At 38.8% G+C, this 15,167-nt stretch overlaps 1 protein-coding gene across 1 annotated transcript; it reads left to right on the top strand.

Annotated features, from left to right (window-relative positions):
- The first annotated feature begins 6,209 nt into the window (after positions 1–6,209).
- On the top strand, positions 6,210–14,941 carry HYAL4 (hyaluronidase 4). Its single transcript, XM_043965253.1, has 3 exons — positions 6,210–7,163; positions 12,082–12,171; positions 14,531–14,941. The coding sequence occupies exons 1-3, from the start codon at positions 6,210–6,212 to the stop codon at positions 14,939–14,941; spliced, it is 1,455 nt and encodes a 484-aa protein (XP_043821188.1).
- Positions 14,942–15,167: the final 226 nt, after the last annotated feature.

The raw sequence follows: 15,167 nt of genomic DNA, 5'->3' as shown, positions 1-15,167 counted from the left end.
AGTGCTTTACATGTATTATGTTATCTGAGCCTCACAGCAACCCTGGAAGGTAGATGCTATGATCCTCATTTTCCAGGTGAGCCTCAGTTTCCTCATCTGTAAAATGGGGGTTATAATAGTATCTACTGCCTTTATTAATCAATAATCAGACATTTAGGTATAAACTGCCCCCTACTTCCTCTTCTTTCATTCCCATCCTCCTCAATACTATCCTATCCATGTCTTGTTCCAATCCCTTGCACCCTTTTCCAATGTGCCTTCTGGAATTCTCATTATATAGTGAACAAATTCTCTTTCATTTTAGACTTTTTTTCTTTCATTCCTTCCATCTCCTAGCTTCACTGCAGCCTAATTTACCCCCGATGACACTGCATTTCTGGCCGTCTTCTCCAGCATGGACTATATCTTCATTCATACCTCCTGACACAAAGATCCTGGAGGAAGAGTTGTGATACTCTTCCAGAGTCTGCCACTTCCAGACTCTCCTTATACCACTATTTCTCAGTGACCTCTCCTCCTCTGAAGTCTACAAAATTTCCACTCAGTCCACATCATGGTGGCTTATATATATTGTGCCCTAGCTCATTCTCCCTCCTTTCTCAAGTAGTTAAGCACCCAACTATATTCCCTTCCTACTGGAGTCCTTCTCTTTTTTTTTTTTTTTTTGTGGGGCAATGGGGGTTAAGTGACTTGCCCAGGGTCACACAGCCAGTAAGTGTCAAGTGTCTGAGGCTGGATTTGAACTCAGGTACTCCTGAATCCAGGGCCAGTGCTTTATCCACTGCGCCACCTAGCTGACCTGAGTCCTTCTCTTACACTAGGGCATTTCAACCTTCACATGGATGCTCCATCAAACTTGGTAATCTTCTAGTTCCTCAGCTGCCTTAAATCTCATGACCTGCTCCTTCACTCTGCCTCACTCACAGTATAAATAGTCATGCACTGGATCTAACCATTACTCACAAGTCATCAATGTTCTTAATTAGAAACTGATATTCCTCTATCTGACCATAAATTTCTCCCATCTCTCCCTATGCCTCATCCCTCCTTGCCCTATTCTTTGCTATCTATGAGAGCTGCAAACCCCTCAGTATTTTCTCAGGCCATTAGCCTTGCTCTGACTTCACTTTCTAATATCAACCCTGTAGTTAGCCTTTTCAAATCTACCTTGTCCTCTGCTCTCAAATTCCTATTCCCTTGTCTTTTGGCTGCTTTTCTCTTGCCAAGCCTTCTTCTGGTATTACTCCCAACACTTGCTTCCTCCACTCCTCCTAATGGACTGCTTAATGGAGCTAGAAGAAGTCACACGATCTGGATTGAGTACATTATAAATTAATGTTTTCTAATTTTAACTGGGCTCTCACTGCAACAAAGCAGCCTTTTTCTTCCTCTTTACTTGATTCCCTATCTTACTGCCCACAGAAATTATTTCAAATGTTCTCTTTCCTCCTTAGTCTTCCTATTTCTCCCTTCCCCTCCCTCTCTCCTCCCCTTTCCCCTTTATTTCCCTCTTTTTCTCAGCTAAGGATCTTGCCTATTTACTGAGAAAACTAATAAAGATTGTTCAGCCACTTTTCTGTTTTGTCCAGCTCTTCATGACCCCATTTGGGGTTTTCTTGGTAGAGATACCCAAGTCATTTACCATTTCCTTCTCCAACTCATTTTACAGACAAAGAAACTGAGGCAAGCAAAGTTAAGGGACTTATTCAGGGTCACACAGCTAATAAGCATTTGAGACCAGATTTGAACTCAGGAAGATGAGTCTTCCTGACCCCAGGCTTGGCATTCTATCCACTGTTGTGACCTAGCCATCCATTGAATCAATTAGAAGTGAACTTCCTCTTCTCCCATTTTCCCTTAATTCCATTTCCTTTCTCCTAGTCTCTGACAAAGAGATATCCCTGCTATTTTCCATAAAACCCCTCAACATGCATGCTTGATCCTTTCCTCTCCCCTTTTCTCCAACAGGTCACAATGCCTAATGTCCCCTCCCTTTCACTAATATTTAACTTCTCCCTAGCTGCCAAGTTCTTAAAAAATCTTTTGTTGGACCCTCTCATCCTTTTAAGTGAGTCTCAAAGCTTTCCTCCCTTTTTTAGCCAAACTCCTAGAAAAAACTTCCCACACACTACTTCTTCCTCCTATCTCATAACTCCTCAACTTTTTATAATGATCGTTCAATTCAACTACTCTCTCCAAAGGCACCAATGATCTCCTGACTGCTGAATCAGATGGTCTTTTCTCATTCATCATCTTCTTGATCTATCTGTAATATTATTTTTTTTGGGGGGGGGGAGAGGCAATCAAGATTAAGTGACTTGCTCAGGGTTACATAGTAAGTGTCAGAGGCTGGATTTGAACTCAGGTCTTCCAAGGGCGATGCCTTATCCATTGTACCACCTATCTGCCCTTATCTGTTATATTTAACTTCTCTCCTTTCCTCCTAGATAGTCGCTCCTTTCTGGGTACCTGTCTGATTGTTTCTTCACTGTTTCCTTTACTGGCTCATCATCTCTATCACTCTACTCTCCCCTCTGCCCTTTCCCCAAATATGAGTGTTCCTTAAAGTACATCCTAGATCATTTTCTCTTCCCTCTCCACATTTAGTTGCTTGGTTTTAACTGTCATTTCTATTTCTGTAGATGGGTCCCAAATCTCTATATCTGGCCTCAGTGTTTCCCCTGAGTTTCAAATCCACATGACCAATTGCCTATCAAACATTTCCAGCTGAATGTTGCAGAGACACCTCAAACTCAACATGTCCAAAACGGAGCTCATTATCTACTTGCCTCCAGATTCTTCCTTCTTCCAAACTTCCCTCTCTCTGTTGAAAGCTTTGCTATCCTTCCAGTTTCCCAGGATCATAACCTTGGCATTGTTCTTGACTTCTCACTTTCCTTCATGACTCATTTTTAATCAATTGCCACATCTTACAGTTTCAACCTCCACAGGATCTCTGGCATCCAGTCCCTTCACTAATCAGACAGCCATTACCTAAATGTAGGCCCTCATTACTTCTTACTGAGATTATTGAAATGGACTTCTAATTATTTTCTCTGCCTTAAATTTCTTCCCTTCTTGGTCCATCCTCCACAGCATAATCAAAGTAATTATCCCTTACCCAATATCTATGTCATTACCCCAATCAATCATTTCTAGTGGCTCCTTGCCTCTAGGTTAAAATAGAAATTCCTCTGTCTAGCTTTTAAATCCCTTCACCACCTAATGCCATCTGTCTTTCTAGATTTACACATCACACCCTTCTTCGCACACATAATCCAGAATCCAGGCAAACTGGTCTTTTTCTTCTGTTCTTCAGCTAGGACCTTACACCTCCTATATTCAGGGACCATCCCTTATTCATGGAATTCTTTTCCTTCTTATCTCTTCCTCATCTTTTCTTTCAAGGAGCAGCTTCAGCCCATTCCTACCTCCTATGTAAAGCCTTTCCTGAGTCCTTCAAATGCTAGTGCCCTCCCTCTCAAACTACTTCTTATATAACTATTTAGTATTTATTTTCTTTATGCATTCTTTATGTATTTATGTGTACTTGTCTCTCCCAATGGAATATAAGCAATTTGGGAGTAAGAATTATTTCATTTTTTGTACTTATTTTCCCATCACCAGCACCTAGTACATAGCCTGTCATATAGGAGGCAGTTAATAATAAATCATCAACTGATATTTCACCTGTACCTTGAATTAAGATACTTATGTAATATTGTATATTAAAAGTATCTGTGGGGCAGCTAGGTGGTGCAGTGGATAAAGCACCAGCCCTGGATTCAGGAGTACCTGAGTTCAAATCCAGCCTCAGATACTTAACACTTACTAGCTGTGACCCTGGGCAAGTCACTTAACCCCCCAAAGCCCCACCAAAAAAAAAAAAGTATCTGTGCTTTGTTGCCTTACCACCCCCTATTAGATGGTAAATTCTTTCTTTTAGGGAGAGAACCATATATATCTAAACCTTATAGTTCTCTCGGGGCCTAGCTAGAAGAGCGTTTTGTACATAGTAATGTTTAATAAATGGTTGTTGATTAATCATTTAAAAAATTTCTTCATATTCTGTATTTTAAAAATATATTCATGGGGGGCAGCTAGGTGGCACAGTGGATAAAGCACTGGCCTTGGATTCAGGAGTACCTGAGTTCAAATCCAGCCTCCGACACTTGACACTTACTAGCTGTGTGACCCCGGGCAAGTCACTTAACCCCCATTGCCCTGGAAAAAAAAAACACAACAAAAAAAACAAAAAAATATATGCATGGTAAATTGTGAAATGGGAAATTCCTCCACACAGGCAGAACTAGCGATGCAATAGAAGCATTCTTTGGGAGCTTAAGATGGCTTATATTTAATTATAAGTCTCTCACCCTGAAGTGGACTGTAACTGATAATCAGAGACAAGTGGCAGTTCTAAAAACCCTTTTATCCTTCAGGACTCAGAAGGACAGGCTTTGTGGAAAACATTGTTCTCTTTCAACCATAACTTATATTTTTGATGTAACTTAAATTTATTTTATTAAAAATTTTTTTAAAAAAATTGATATGAATAAGAATACCAGTGACTTAAAAAAAATTCTCCTAAGGTCTATCACCAGGAAGATTCAGACCTTCCTTACTCCAGGTTTGGCACTTTATCCATTGCACCATCTAGATGTCATGTATATATATATATATATATATATATATATGGAGAGAGAGAGAGAAAGAAACTTGTGTTCAAATTTTGAATCTGTCACATACTACCTATCTGACCTTTTGTAGTTAACTTAACCTCTTTGGGCCCCAGTTGCTTCACCTGTAAAGTGTAGGAGTTGGGCTAGATGATGCCAAAGGTCCCTAACATTTGTAAATCTATGATCCTATGGCTTTGTCTCTTCCAATTTTAAAGTCCTAGTATTCCTAAAAGTCTTTGAGGTTGTGTTGATGACACCTAGTGGTAATGAGCCATCATTACATACTACCTTAAAGAACTCAAAGCACATACTTAGCCAGTTTCCGTGAAGTAGTTTGAACATTCCCAAGCTACACTTCTCATGAGTCAGGCATTGGAAAGATATCAGCATCAATGAACCAACACATGAAGCAATTAACTATCTAGAGTGCCCTTTCTCTTTAATGTTAAGGGGTGAGGAGAAACACAGCCTTAGGGAAGGCATGGAAAAACTCAGAAGAAAAATTTGATAAATGTTACCCTTTGACCAGGATAACCATGGACAGCTGGGTGGTACAGGGGATAGTGCACTGGGCCTGGAGTCAGGAAGGCCTGAGTTCAAATCCAGCCTCAGACACTCACAAGCTGTGTGACCCTGAGCAAGTCACTTAACCTTGCTTATCTCACTTTCCTCATCTTTAAAATGAGCTGGAGAAGAAAACCCCAAGTGGGGCTACAAAGAGTTGGACACAACTGAAACCACTCAACAACAACAACAACAACAACCACCATCATTTGACCAATAAATTAAATGAAAGAAAATAGTACACAATCAAATAAGAGAAGAAGTAAAAGGATAAAGGGCAGTTAATAGCTATTTACTAATAAAACATAAAATCTGAAATGGAAGGAACCTTTTAAGCCATCTAATCCAACTTATACCTTTCCAAGGAAGTCTACTACTTCCCAAGATAGTCCATTTCACTTTGGCATGGATCTGGTTTTTAATAAAGATTTTTTTTTTCTTACTGTAAGCCTACATCTGCCTCTCCACAACTTCCATTTATTGCTCCTATTTAGTTCTCCTGAAGAACAGAATAAATCCAATTCTTCTAAACCACAGCCCTTCAATCACACAAAAAATAGCTATAATGTCTCTTGCATGTGTATCTTTTCTGCTACTTGTTAAACATCTCTTCCTCCTTCTACTGATTCTTTTATGTGAGGATATCAAGGTACTTCACCACAGCTTGTGCTCCCCCAGACATAAATATTTGCTAACATACCAGAGCTTAGATCACTTGATTTGGATATTTTCCCTTAGATTGTGTTCCTTTGTTTATATCATAGAATTGGTATTTACACCTATATTTTAACTGAATGCTCTTTGCAGACTTTGAATAAAAGGTACTTCATAAACAGCTACTATATAATATAACCATTTACTCTTTTAGCATGTCTTCTTAAAGGCATCACCTCTATGAAGTCACATGTCAATTTATGTCTTTCAGGCTTCATTAAACTAGAAGATACCATATTTTCTCTTAACATGAAAACATTATTTGAGAGAAGATTAATACTACATGTTGTGGAACCATTACATCTCATATCATGGCTACTTGTGTCATTTATTTTGAAACCTATTGCCTCTTTAAAACCTGCCCGACTTCCAATTTATCAAAGGAAACCTTTTATAGCTGCTTGGAATGCACCAACAGATCAGTGTTCAACAAAGTATAATATAATGCTGAATTTAAAAATGTTTCATGTCATTGGTAGTCCACTGGCCAAGGCAAGAGGGCAAAATGTTACCATATTTTATGTCAATAGATTGGGATATTATCCCTGGTATACATCACAAGGAGTTCCTATTAATGGGGGACTTCCCCAGAACATTAGTTTGCAAACCCATCTAGAAAAAGCTGGCCAAGACATCAATTATTATATTCCAGCTGAGGATTTTAGTGGACTTGCTGTTATAGACTGGGAATATTGGAGGCCTCAATGGGCACGGAACTGGAACACAAAAGATGTGTACAGGCAGAAGTCAAGAAAGCTGATTTCTGAAGTAAAAGTGAATATGTCAGCCGGTGATATTGAAAATTTAGCCAGAATCTCTTTTGAAGAAAGTGCAAAGGCTTTCATGAAAGAAACCATCCAGCTGGGACTTAGGAACCGCCCCAGAGGCCTTTGGGGTTACTATTTATATCCTGATTGTCACAATTACAACATTTACGACCAAAATTACACTGGCTCATGCCCAGAGGATGAAGTTTTGAGGAATAATGAGCTTTCCTGGCTTTGGAACAGTAGTGCTGCTTTATATCCTTCCATTGGAGTCAAGAAATTCTTTGGGAACAGTGAAAACATATTACGTTTCTCTCGATTTAGGGTAAATGAATCAATGAGGATTTCCACCATGACATCCCATGATTATGCTCTGCCTGTATTTGTCTATACAAGGTTAGGATACAGAGATGAGCCATTATATTTTCTTTCCAAGGTAAGAATTTATCAAATGAGGACTTTGAGGCTAAATGATTTCTAAATTCTATTATTTGGTTTCCTTGTTTGAGGGGAAGTTTTCTCTCCTATTCCCACTAAACTTCCAGTTGGTAAGTGTTCCCTTTGAAGAATCCACAGTGAAACGGGGAGATGGAGTTAACTCATGGCTAATTATGCATTTTGAGGATCATCTGAATATTTTGAACCCCTTCTTTTCTGTGACCTAATTTTTGGGCTAGTTCATTGATCACAATGTATGCCACAAGAAATCAAATAGTGGAAGGATGTGAAATGGTACAAAAAAGCATTGGCCGGGGGTGGTGGTAGTGGTTCAGCTAGGTGGCACAGTGGAGAAAGCACTGGACCTGGATTCAGGAGGACCTGAGTTCAAATCCAGTCTCAGACACTTGACACTTACTAGCTGTGTGACCCTGGGCAAATCACTTAACCCTCATTGCCCCAACAACAAAAAAGTATTGGGACTATTCTGTTAACAAAATATTGATTCTCAATTTGATCCAACATATTTATTAAATTCATGAATATATGATAGGTGTTAAGAATTCAAAAATACAAAAGTGAAATAGTTAAAGAGCTTACATTTTCCTGGAGTGGGGTGATAGGTAAATTCAAAGTACATAGGACTATACCTAAAATAATTTGGGGTAGAAGAGAGCATCAACAAATGGGGAAATCAGGGATGGCCTCCTCTAGAAGGTGATACTTGAATTAGGGCCTGAATGAAGCTGGGTTTTCCAAGAGGTCTGCCTCTGTCAAGGAGGGAGAGAAGTCCAGGCATGGGACACAGCCATGCAAAGGCACAGAGTAGGACGTGGGATGCCCTATATTGGGAATAGCAAGGAAGTGGACTAGTTTGACCAGAATGTAGAGTATATGAAAAAGAATGATTTGAAATTAACCCTGCAGAGACAGGCTGGAAGCAGATTGTGAAGCCTTTACATGACAAAGGAGTTTGAATTTTATTTTAGAAGCAATAGGGAACCACTCAAACTTCTTGAGGGAGGGACAAGGTCAGATTTGCACATTGGGAACATTATTTTGGCAGCCACTCAGAGAACAAATGGGAGAAGGGAAGTTCCCATATCCATTCTGTACATTTAGGTATTGTTTAAAAAAAAAAAAGGTAGTAGGGGCAGTGGATAGAGCCTAAGTCTTGGAATCAGAAGAACCTGACCTTAGGAACATACTGTGACCCTGAGCAAGTTGATTAACTCTAATTGCCTCAAAAAAAAAAAGAAGAAGAAGAAGAAGAAGAAGGAAAAAAAAGATAGTATATAAATAGAATATAAGTTACTTGGGTATCATTAACAGATTGCATTTCTATAGTGCTTTAAGTTTTGCAAAACACTTTCCATTTATCATCTCATTTGATCTTGATAGCAATCCTTTGAAGTAGTTGTTATCACTACACTCATTTTACAGATGAAGAAACTAAGGCTGAAAGTGGTTAAATGACTTCCCAGGATGACACAGCTAATAAAGCTTAAGGCAGAATTTGAACTCAAGCCTTCTTGATTCTATGAACAGCATTCTACCATGACACTTAGGTATTTGAGGGCAAGGATTAAGGTGTTTAAACTTTTTTTTTCTTTTTCAGTATCCCCAGTACTTAGGACAGTGTCTGATACATATAAAATACTTAAATATGTTCCAATTGATTGATTACCATTTTAAAAAATAAATGAAGGCTATACTAGAAAGTAATAAAGAATGTTCTGGAAAGGTTTGCTCCTGTTTCTAAATATGGAATCTAAATCACTTTCCTGTCTCACTGGGGTCTCTCAGAGTGTCTCTATCATTTCAGATATTGTGGTGGATAAAGTAGAAGATGAATCTTAAACTGGGCAGTGTTCAACTGTTGGTTAAAGGTGATGGAGGAAATTGCAACTCTTTCCTAAAATGAACTTTTGTTTCAGTTATTCATGTTGTCCTTGCACCTGTGGTCATAATTAAAAGTTAGTTGGATACACTGCTAGTAATAGAGACACCACCTCTGGAATTCAGCATGGAAAAGTCTTTTAGAGAGTTTTATAGGCCTAAAGGTCATTCGCCAAGTAATTTCTCTGTGTCTCTGTCTCTGTGTTTCTATATCTTCTCTGTCTCTGTATTCTCATTATATAATCAACACACACACATACATACACATACACATACACATACAGACACACACACACATACTTGACATACAGAATTCCTCAAACAGTAATACAACTTGTAGTTGCCCTACACCATCTTTCGGGTGCGACTCTTTTTTCTTTTATTATACATTGTCTGTAAGAGTGGACCCATTTTCTTTTTCTTTTTTTTTTTTAGTGAGGCAATTGGGGTTAAGTGACTTGCCCAGGGTCACACAGCTAGTAAGTGTTAAGTGTCTGAGGCCGGATTTGAACTCAGGTACTCCTGACTCCAGGGCCGGTGCTCTATCCACTGCGCCATCTAGCTGCCCCTTACACCATCTTTCAATCAAGTGCCTCCACTCCCCCTACTCCAATCCAAAGTGAAACATGTGGAGAAAGCACATGATACTGAAGCCTTGGTTTTGAGTGTTTATCCAACCCTTCACCTTTATTATGTGGTGGCCATTGAAGGGGTTAGTAAGAACCAAAGGATGTCAGGCACATGAAATGGAACATTTCCTCATTCCCCATTCCATTGTTCTGGGGCTTAGCTCTCTGTAATTCATTAACATACAAAGAACAAAGACCGTTCCCAGAATACATCTTGAGTTTGAGACTCAGTGTCTACCAGGCCAAGTATACAACTTTGAACTTACCAGTGTCAAGAATCCTGGATTTGGAGTCATCAGGCTTGGGTTCAGTCCTTCAATTACTCACCTATTACAAATTCACTTACTTAGAAATCTTGACTTACTACTTTGTGAACTTGGAAAAGTCATTTATACTTTTCTTTCACTGGTTTCAACTGAATCCTCTGCCAATCTGCAGTGAATGCCTTGTTTTTTCTGGGAGTTTATTGGCTTAAATGCTGATGTTCAAAAGAGGGCCCCAATTTCCTCATTTATAACATGAAAGAGTTGGACTACACTACCTTGAAGGTCCTTTCCAGTTGTCAATCTATGACCTAAAACTGAATCATGCATGGAAAGAAATGCCATGCCTATTTACTACCTTTGTTTCTGAAAAGGAGGGTAAATGTTTGGTATTTGACAATGTTGGTTAAATGACTGATGAACAATTGCCTTTTTTGAATGTTAATATTTAAATCAATAAATTACCAGGAAAACCAAGCAATTCATTGCAGCTTTTCAGAGGATACAGTTGAAACCAGTGAAAGAAACATGTAACAGTATTTGAAATCATTGGGAATTGCCAATTCTTTATTCCCTACAAGCTCAAAATATTCATGGCTTACATCTCTAATTATACAAAGATAGATTTCCTATTCTATTTGTAGCTTAAGAAGAGCCTTTCCCCATGTGATAATACATTTATTTCCCTGGGAGTTAATAATAAACTCTAGGGGTACAAAGTGTTCATTTCAGTGGATTAACTCAAGATTGCTAGAACATGCTAGAACATTCATTTTCATGTGGTCTGGAGGGAGGTTATGATAGCCAGATTGAAAGATAGGAAGTATGCCTTGGGGACCCTCCTCCCCAAGTTTTACTTGCTCTGTAATAATTTTTTTCCTTCTTTTCATCATCCTCTTTCAAAAAACCAGACAAAGAAATTATATAAAACACATTCTAACTAAGATGTAAATGACCGATAATTTTTAGTCTTGATTCTCTGCCCCATAATGTCAGCCTTAAGGCTACTAGTAGTTCTTACCAAATATAGTCACATTGGATTTATTTTGTATACAATGTATCATATGTTGTCTTTGGGCTGGGAGCTCCAAAAGCTGCTGCTGCTGTTGTGCCTGCCACCACCTGTATGTACTCTAGACAAGCTTCTACTCTAGTGTCACAAACTCCCTAAGTTTTCTTAGGATGGAAATATGTCTCACCTTGACCTTTCATTGGCTCTGCTGCTCCAAAATTGGATTTGAAGCGTTATTTTAAAATTATTTGGAGGGAAATATTGAGAGTTCTTCTGGGTTATTGCCTCTAACCTATCATCTTCCCTCAAAAATTTTGAAGCACAAATTTCTTCCTCTGACATTTCTTTCATTTATCTTTTATATTCACTTCTGTGGATAAGAAGAGCTACTTAGCATGATGGTGTTGAGTTAAGAATGAAGTACATCAAAGTATTTTCTTTGAAATAAAACAGATGATTTCTGGGGTTCTGCAAAGGAGCTCTGGAGGCTTGAGCAAATTTGAGTCTAGCTAGAGCGATCCTTTGCCTTGAACTTTGATCATGCATGACTCACATCAGTCAAAATCATTGCAGAGAGTGAGTGAATTACCAAATGGAATATTGAAAAATGAAATGGGAAAATGGGAGTGAAAGGAGTCGCTATGGCATTTGGGGAAAGACAGGGAACATCTGGATTTTGTTTCATGAGCCATGTGCTCAAGTAGGGTTTTTTTGTTTTGTTTTGTTTTGTTTTTTTGGTGGGGCAGCAGTGGGGTATTTGGGCAACAACACAGTGCAAACCACTCTATTGAGTTTAATGAAATGAGATATTTGTATTTGCTTATTAGTTGATGGTATTAAAAATACCTACATTTTTGTTTTAATTAAAAACTTTAAAAAAATAACTGATTTCTCTGTTCTCAAGATCACATAGCCTTTCACATTCTATAAAATTTATTTATCTATTCAAAATTTATTCTGTTCTAGAAAGGGAGGAAATCCATTTTTTAATGGTATGTGAATTCAAACTTATCCCTACTAACTTGAAAGCATCTTCTGTTTTTATTTTATTTTTAAAATTTTTGGTGGGGTATTTTATATTCAGATTGACAATGATATCTCTTTTCATTATAGCAAGACCTAATTAGTACCATAGGAGAAAGTGCTGCCTTGGGAGCCGCAGGCATTGTTATTTGGGGAGACATGAATTTAACTTCATCTGAGGTAAGTCAGTGCCTTAGTGGCACATTTTATGAAAGGAAATGTATTTTCCCTTCCTTTTCTAAGTGTCCCACTTTCTTCCAAGTCCCTATGGTCTCCATAGTACAGTAGTATAGATAGAGTGAGTGGTATTGGCTTTTGAAGATTCAAGGGAGAAGATGTCACTTTCTTTCTGTATTTAGCATACATTGTCTCTGGAAAAAATCAGTTTAAAAATAGCAGTTTTAAAAATGAGTTGTGCATTTCTTCCAAAGCTCCAAGAAGCTATACTCAAATGATGTTACCATGGCTTTCACTGGAAAAATTGACTTTTTTTTTTTCTGGACTTTCAATTAGACTGTTTCATGAAACTATTCCTGCTAGCATGCTGTTAAAACCTCCCTCTGTCCTTATAAAAGAGCCAGGAGGATCATATCATAGCAGGCTTCTCTCTGAGATCCAAGTGTATGCCCTGTTAGAATTTTTAGTTTTTTTTTTTTTTTAATTTTTGGAGGTCCATTCCCGGGCTTCCGGGGATTGTCAGAAGAATGAGATGAACAGGTCAATGCTAAAAGCAAGAAGCTCTATTCTTTGGTACCTTTAAGAGATGGCCATGTAGTTTAGCTAGCTTAGATATCCAAGGGGGCACTAAGGAAAGAGGAACATCACAGGAAGGGTACTTAGGTAGGATTTACCCCCTCCACACATACCTCCTTCAAAGCTAGGGTCACCCACTGATCCTCACCTCCCACAAGGACCTGGAATGACACCTCTAAAGTAAGACAGGGAAAGTCAGGGAAAGGATAGAAACAAGCATGGCACCAGAGAGCTCAGGCAAGAAGATTTTCAGGTTATGACAAATGGAAGCAATCTATGACCATGTTTGATTTCAGCTTATATGGGTCTGCTAAAGATCACTTTTTTTTTTAATGAGGCAATGACAGTTAAGGGACTTGCCCAGGGTCATACAGCTAGTAAGTGTCAAGTGTTTGAGGTCAGATTTGAACTCAGGTCTTCCTGAATCCAGGGCCTGTGCTTTATCCACTGTGCCACCTAACTGGCCCCTGAAGATCACTTTAGAAGGTTATGAAGATAGATCTTATGACCTTTTTGGAACTTCACATAAAAAAAGGAGCCTGTCCACTCTAGGTGTTTTGTGGTGATCTCTGTGGTGTGTATTTGGAAGTAAGTCTAGCAGGGTATGACCTAGGGAGGCTTCAGCGTGAGCACTTACCTAGAACCTTGGAAAGTCTCCAAATAGATTGTGTGTGGCAATAAGTCTGACGAGTATGCCCAAATGTAAGTTCTACCAATACAATGAAGAGCAGTCTTGTTGGGGGGATGAGCTCAGCTGTGACATAATTTCAAATTACACAGCCCTCCTTCCTGTGAGATTGGGAGCAGGAAAAGAAAGATGGAGAGACTTAATAAATTTGTGTCCTGGGGACAGGGAAAGGTGGGGGAAGAAGCTGCATCAGAGAAACTCTGGAAAATATTAGTCAAAGATATGCTTTTAGGGGAAGTAGTAAGCAGTAACTTTTTTGGGTTGGGGCTAAAATAATAGGCACCTGATGTTCTTTCTGGACACAATTCCATTCTCATTACTGTATTAATCAAGTATGACAATTTCAAAGAATAAAGATAAAGTCTCCCACTAAGTTAGTCTAAACTATTAATAGGTTTTGTTCATATCAAAACCCTGTATTCATGCTCACTCATAGAGAAGGTGACAAGGCATGTGTCTCTCTGCTTTATTACCATCACTGGGTCCCCATCTTTGTTTGGCTGGAAGAAATCAGGCTGTACCTCATCAGTGATCCTGGAAAGTTAGAGAAAGTATACATGAACTTTAAAGTCTTATATCAAGTAATTACTCAAGTAAAGTCCCATATCAAGCAGCTTTTATTAAGCAACTATGAGATGCCAGGCACTATGCAAGGTGCTGGGAAATGTCAGTTATCATTGTCATCCAGATGATAATAGCTGAACCAGGTGAAGGTGCAGAGATTATATGGGCTGTGAATTTTTATACTAAGTTAATTGAAGGGAATGGAAAGTGCTTTGAATAGGTCAGGTGAGGCTAAACACAGGGGCTGATAGACTCCCTCCAGAGTCAGTCACTATAGTAGTCATGGCTGGCCATTTATTGGTCACCTTCGATACTTTCCTATTCTGTGAGCCTCCCCTTCAACCTTAAAACCTTTGTGCCATAGAGCACATGTGGGCAGTAGGGATGATTGTTTGTGGAGCCCAAGGGTCCACTAATTAAAACCAAGAACACTGGTTTCAATCCCATCTAAAGACTTTCAGTGTTGGGCTAGAAACAGTAACCATGCTGTTATTTGTGGGAATAATGGAACCCTTATGTGTTCTCTATTTCCAGGGCAACTGTACAAAGGTGAAACATTTTGTTATGTCTGATCTAGGGAGCTACATTGTTAATGTGACCAAAGCAACGGAAGTATGCAGCAGACACCTGTGTAGAAATAACGGGAGATGTGTAAGAAAAGTCTGGAAAGAGGCAGATTACCTTCACCTGAACCCTGAAAGCTGCCAGATTGAGGTCTCAGATGATGGAGAATTTGTTGTGAAAGGACAACCATCTGATTCAGACTTGGAAGTAATGGCAGAGAAATTTTCTTGTCACTGTTATCAGGGATATAGGGGAAGTGATTGCAGGCAAATCAAGACCTCTGACAACCACTCTGGGACTTCTCTTTCCTCTGGATCAAGAATACTACAGTGTCTACTAGTGTTATTCTGTTATCTGAACTTTCAGTGCCAAGATAAGTGAGTTTAAAAAGGGTGTACAGCCAGTCTCTAGAGCAATCACTTAAGAAAGAGATTAAAATTATTATCACTTTCCTCTATATTAAAATCAGTTGAGATGATAGCAAATGTAATAATAGCTGACATTTATATAGCTTTAAATCCACCCTCCCCAAGTACTTCATATAATATCATTTCATCCTTACAAAAATGATGAGAAGTAAATCCTAGAAGTATTGGGCCAAACCTAT

The sequence above is a fragment of the Dromiciops gliroides genome, chromosome 5, assembly GCF_019393635.1.
Source record: "Dromiciops gliroides isolate mDroGli1 chromosome 5, mDroGli1.pri, whole genome shotgun sequence".
Taxonomy (NCBI): Eukaryota; Metazoa; Chordata; class Mammalia; order Microbiotheria; family Microbiotheriidae; genus Dromiciops; species Dromiciops gliroides.
The sequence above is the reverse complement of the archived record's forward strand: the minus strand, read 5'-3'. Positions and strand labels throughout refer to the sequence as shown.